The sequence below is a fragment of the Dermacentor variabilis genome, chromosome 8 (assembly GCF_050947875.1).
Source record: "Dermacentor variabilis isolate Ectoservices chromosome 8, ASM5094787v1, whole genome shotgun sequence".
Taxonomy (NCBI): Eukaryota; Metazoa; Arthropoda; class Arachnida; order Ixodida; family Ixodidae; genus Dermacentor; species Dermacentor variabilis.
The window spans coordinates 31,818,164-31,824,163 of record NC_134575.1 but is presented as its reverse complement, the minus strand read 5'-3'; the positions used below and the strand labels follow the sequence as shown (position 1 = coordinate 31,824,163).

Sequence of the window (6,000 nt, the reverse complement as noted above, 5' to 3'; positions counted from 1 at the left end):
TGGTGCAATACCGGACCGACCCGCGCCATAGGTGAAGGAGGCGTTAAGCACTCCCCATACGGCGGCCGATCCCGAAGATAGTGCAGTGCCGGGCCGACCCGCGGCATAGGTGAAGCAGGCGTTAAGCACTCCCCATACGCCGGCCGATCCCGAAGATGGTGCAGTGCCGGGTCGACCCGCGGCATAGGTGAATCAGGCGTTAAGCACCCCCCATACGTTGGCCGATCTCGAAGCTGGTGCAATACCGGACCGACCCGCGCCATAGGTGAAGGAGGCGTTAAGCACTCCCCATACGTTGGCCGATCCCGAAGATAGTGCAATGCCGGACCGACCCGCGGCATAGGTGATTCAGGCGTTAAGCACCCCCCATACGTTGGCCGATCTCGAAGATAGTGCAGTACCGGCCCGACCTGCGGCAAGGGTGAGGAGGCGTTAAGCACTCCGCATACGTTGGCCGATCTCCTAGATGGTGCAATACCGGACCGACCCGCGCCATAGGTGAAGCAGGCGTTAAGCACTCCCCATACGTTGGCCGATCCCGAAGATAGTGCAGTGCCGGGCCGACCCGCGGCGGAGGAGAAGCAGGCGTTAAGCGCTCTCCATATGCAGGCCGATCCCGACGTTAGTGCAGTGCCGGGCCGACCCGCGGCGAGGTGCACTTCGCCATTAAGGGGCCCATATACATAGCTTCGCTGGTCATCCTTCTTCACCGAGTGGAACGGCACTGATATTTTTTTCGTTCCGTCGTCCTTCGCGCGGTCCTTAGCTTGTTCTAAGGACCGCGCGAATAGGTAGGTCCGATTAGGTAGGACTATTGGAATCGTATAGGATGACTTGTACTGACGTTGGTCTAGCGGCCATGTTGGTGGACCGGGACTGCGAGAAGCTGCGTCCCTGACGGCACGTACAAACCTAGAATATTCGCATGCATACTCCGAATTTTGAGTTTTCGGTTATGTCGCTAGGAATTGAATTCACTGAGGTGTATGCGGAAAGTTCTTTTTAGGTGTTCTTGGAAGAACATCGCTTGAAAGGAACGTGCTTGTATCAGTAATGGATAAAAACATACTCGATCAACTCTGGTCTTTGGCCGAGTACATTGCACAACCTCTCTTGCGCAGTGTTGGCGCTAGGCATACAACCTTTTTTCCTTCTCTACTTAATTCACCACCGGGGCTTCGCACATGGCCTCCGAGATTTGCCGCCCGATCTCGGAGGACATGTTTTGAATTTGTGGACAATCCGTAACCGAAAAGCGCGTCACGGGGTGATGTGTAGACCGGCGTTTCCGCAGCGCCACCTGGGCAGGCCGTCACACCCCATTGTACGTTACCCGAGCCATGAAAGCAAGCAATATTTGTGTCATGCGCTCCTGAAGCATGGTCTCGCATGTAGAGCAGTTTATTTAACGAGTTCAAGAAGCGTTGCAGGGCCCCTTTAGCGCGAGTTCAGGCACTGAGTGAAGAAAGAGAAATAAACAAAGGATAAGGCATACTTATTCGAAGATACCAATGAAAAAAAAAACAAATAAGCCGTATCATTGTAGGCACTTTTACGCGCATCTATGACACATTATTACGTCTCGACCGTGCCTTCATCTACGTGATCTGTTTGTAGTCACGATTCAGCGGCTTGGCGAGTCCTATAAACGTAGCCGTCGAACAATAGATGAAGCAGGGACCGTCTCGAACCAGGACGCCACCGGTTGGAGCGCCAGCCCGCTTCATCCACGTGATCCGCTTCTCGATGCCGTCGGTAGAGCTTCGGTAGTGAACGTGTACACCCTTTATGCGAGGCTTCAGCCGGTCGCTGAACGTCAGCAGGGATTCCTCGGCGCCATTGTCGAGTAATGGCGCCGCTGACAGAAGGCACAGGTACTGCAAGCGGCCGATGAGGGCGATGTTTTCCTGGAATGGAACGACGCCCGCAGAAAATTATATTATTAAATAATTATGGGATATAGAAATTAAATAAAATTGGACACGTAATAACGAGGGAAGATAACCGATGGTCATTAAGGGTTACGGTATGGTTTCCCAGAGAAAGGGAAGCGTAGCAGGGGGTGGCAGAAAGTTAGGTGGGCGGATGAGATTAAGGAGTTTGCAGGAACAACATGACCAGAATAAGTACATGACCGGGGTAGTTGGAGAAGCATGGGAGAGGCTTCTGCCCTGCAGTGGACGTGGCCAGGCTGATGATGATAATGAATTTATACCACCAAAATTTCAATAAGGGCGTAAATATATTTACGTGGCACTCTTATGGCGAAAAAAGTGTTGCAAGGGTGTGAGTTATAGACATTTACATTCTCAATCCTTTCTTTCTGGGTTCAAAAAATTTTACAGTGCACGCCTTTGGGCTTGTTAGCTCCTGACCGTAGAAGAAATATCACGAAATAGGAGGATGCGTGTGTATGTCCCTCTTTTCCTGTCGTATTAATTTGCGCTGTTCAGCCCAAGGAACGATGCCACATGCAAGTGCACCAGGCGAGTGGCAGAGCCTAGGACGTTTCGCCGAAGCAACTTCGGTTGCCCGTATCTAACCGTTCTCGGTAAATGTCCGTGTCTACGGTAAATGTTATAAAGTGAAATTAAACTTTCAGAAATCGTGCTAAACGCCCTTAAGAATTTGAAAGGAGGAAATAGATATTGTGTTACAGCAGAAACCTATGGTTCCAATCGGTGGCTTGTTCTGAGTGAAACAGCCAGATCTGGGAAGCAGTTTTTTTTTGTTTCTTCTGCCGTTAGCGTAGTTACCTTGAGCATTTATCTCAAGAAAGATACGCAATGCCAGTAAACACGACGCAGAAGTACTTTCTTGCAAATTAGTTTTTTCGTGCTGAACAAGCAACGCACCACACAATCTGTTCGTCTTTTTCGCTTCAGATTGGAACGGGGTATCTCATGTCACAGCGGTGGAAAAACGATTGTAAATGTTTCCGCATATCGGGGTGGTGCTCACGATTACTTTGCCGATGTATTGGCTTGCTGTCGTTTCGTACAATAAAAGAGTTGGTAGTCTGTGCTTTGTCTTATCTCTCCCTCCACCATTTTTCTTGTATTTTGGGCAGTACGCCACTCACTGAGGCCACCCCCTCCCCCAAATAAATAAACTGAGAAATTTCATTTCCGGCGCTTCCGAGACATTTAGATTACGGAACCATGCTCGTGGCACTGAAAGCACGTAGATGAAACCCGACTCACCAGCAGACACGCCTCGCCGAAGGGCAGGGCATCGTGCCGAAGCACGAGACAACTCAGCAAGCTGCTTCTGGCGAGCAGCTGACCCAAAGACGGGTAGTGTGGGTGCGACGGATTGGGGCAGTCTGACAGCCTCACCGAAAGCGCAGGACAGGTCTCGATGAGCCAAAGGGAGATACGGCCATGCACGTCACTCAGAGTCAGCCTGACAAGCCCATTGTGAAACATGGGTGTGCCGTCTTGCATTTCCGGCATGTCTTCGGGATGGAGGACGAACTCACCCTCGCAAACAGTGCACCGAACGAAGCTGCCCCGCCTATCGATGCGCACGTCCAGTTCTTTGAATTCGGTGCAGTTCTGCGCCAGACGGCGCAGAGCTGACGGGCGGCGAAGCGCGCAGGGGGTCGCCGAGAGGGATTGCAGATGCTCCAGGGAGGCGTCCTGTAGCAGTGCCGTCAGATCGAGGTCGGGTCCGAAGTGGAACGCGCTTATGTTAAGCTCGACTAGTTGCTTGAGCTTGACGGAGATAAAGTCGCGAAGACTGTCGCGGTAGGCGGCGCCAGCCGTCGCGTATACACCGTCGGAGGGCTGTGCCGGTAACAGCACAAGACAAAGTTGGCTCACGTTCCCCCAGTAGTGCCCAAGGGTTGCCACGCCAATCCATTCCGCCGTGATGCCTTCTGCGTGGTGGACGGCAATCAGGACCAGCTGTTCCGGCAAATGGAGGGGATTTGTGTACCCGACAGCGAGATCTCGGAGAAGAACACAGTTCCACATGTTGCTGGACCTCTGGTAGCTGACGTTGGCGCAGACGGCCGCGCAGCTCGTGAAGTCCAGTGGTGTGGACGGCAGGCGTGGATCGGAGGTTGGCACCTCGGAACAGAACGTGAATGTTTCCAAATTGAAGCCCTGTTTGAGGATGGCGTTACATTCCAGGAGCGCGTTCATGAAGTTTCCGCGCACAAAATGAACACGCAGCTTGTCCAGCTCCGGGCAGTAGCTCAGCAGCGCCGAGAGGAGCTTGAAGTTCAGGTCGCCGCTCACTTCGGCGTACATGCGGCGGACACTGACAGCAAGGACGCCTGGCACTTGCGACGCGGTGTTGTGCAGCTCCCTTATTTCCGAGTCCACGTCCGTCTCAGCCACGAGGGAGAACTCAACTTCCTTTAGACTTGGAAGCCGGTTTAACATCAAGTGGAGCAGGGCGCTCGGCCTGAGCGGGCAGGCGACGCACCGCAAAATTTGGAGTCCCGTACATTTGCCGATGTGTAGAGGCAATTCCTTTGGTTCGAGAAGGATGCAATTTGTGAGGTCGAGTGCGCGGATAGCCGGAACCAGTGTCGTAGCTTCTAGCTTCTCGACCAGAGAAGACAGCCCTTGGTGGGCGCGTAGCGCCACCATTATTTCGGTGTCCCTGTGCCGGTGTCTCTTTAGTGGAGGGCTTCAGGCTCGCCGAATCATAGAGGCTCAAGTGGCGCGGCCCAACGAACGGGGAAAGGCGATGGTGCTAACCGACCGTTACGCACGACTTTCGACGAATGCTTGTTGCACACGTGATACAATACGGGCGAGCAACGTGACGTCACGCAGGTGCGGTGGCGCTGGCGTAACACCAAATGCGTGGATAAGAAATATTTCCGCGAGATTTTCGATGGCGTGCGTTATGCGGAAGGTTCTCGAACGAGTTTTACACCTTTACTCGGCAAGCATCATTGTTCAAAGCGGCGAACTGCTATGAAGAGCGGCAGAAGTGACAAAGTTGTTCGCTCTTTTCACCCCCTTCTGCTTGCCTGCTTGTTCGCAGCGTGCAGTTACAGATCCGTGAACCAGTGGATATGATACCCTACACGAGATAAGATTTTACCGTAGGAATGCGTGTGTGGCTGCTATAGAGCGCAGCCAGCTTCAAGCGACATAGCCTTTGACCTTATAGGTTAGAGGCTATAGGTTACAGGTTACACTTATTGGTTACCTTTACTTATATGTTACAGGCTACACTTTAGTGAACCCGACAGTCAGAAAATCTGGCGGAATGAACATGGCGTGACCGCGTGCCCTTTATATGAACTCGCTTCTGAGAAGTTTTGAACAACGACGACACCCAGGGCCGTGCCGGGATATCGACGCGTCCGAACTGTACTTCAGTTTCCCGCCTGCCGTCTGCAACAGCTTGTCTTTCATGGGTCGTGTCGTTATGATCAGGTTAGATGCCTGTCTTTGCCTTGTTATGATAACCTTCGCGTTGCACAGCGCACAAATCGCGACGTCACACTGCTTCCGCGGAAGTCTCAGCACCGGCTGAAGCCCCGACGAGTCAGCGTTTACATTCGCGCTGCAAAGGGGTCGAGTTGGGTCGACCTTGTGACGCCTGGCCTACTCAGCCCGACCCGACACTCGTTCAGGCCGACCAGGCAGCGTTTGCACGAACTCGATAGACCAATTACAGCACGACAAGCCGACTGGACCGGCTTCTGTCGGGTGCATGCAAAACGCACCGCTATATAAACGCTTGGCAGGGGGCTGTCGCCGGCGGTATATCGTGCTTAAGCGCGCTCCTTCGTTGCTTAACAAAGGATAAATTAAAAACAATGTGACATCGATAACATGATGCGTCAACTCACAACTAATTTTTTTCCCTTAGAGCATGGTGGCTATTGTACGGAAGTCACAAGAAAAAAAAAACAAGGAACTGAGGGCAACAAAATTAGACAAAAACAAAGCGAGACACATTAAAACTTCAACAGCTGACTCCCTCCGTCAACACGTGTGTTATGGGCGTTCATGTTTTTGCAGAAGCGAG

At 52.4% G+C, this 6,000-nt stretch overlaps 1 protein-coding gene across 1 annotated transcript; it reads right to left on the bottom strand.

The window, feature by feature from the left end:
- Positions 1 to 1,598: 1,598 nt before the first annotated feature.
- LOC142591354 (uncharacterized) lies at positions 1,599 to 4,730 on the bottom strand. Its single transcript, XM_075703677.1, has 2 exons — positions 3,204 to 4,730; positions 1,599 to 1,907 (listed from the first exon to the last, which is right to left on the bottom strand). The coding sequence occupies exons 1-2, from the start codon at positions 4,599 to 4,601 to the stop codon at positions 1,599 to 1,601; spliced, it is 1,707 nt and encodes a 568-aa protein (XP_075559792.1). The 5' UTR covers positions 4,602 to 4,730.
- Between the last annotated feature and the right edge of the window lie 1,270 nt (positions 4,731 to 6,000).

Coding starts and splice junctions, on each gene's coding strand:
- LOC142591354 (XM_075703677.1), bottom strand. CDS start 4,601: ATGGTGGCGCTACGCGCCCACCAAGGGCTGTCTTCTCTGGTCGAGAAG. Junction 1,908..3,203: donor TCGGCGAGGCGTGTCTGCTG/GTGAGTCGGGTT, acceptor GTTCCATTCCAG/GAAAACATCGCCCTCATCGG.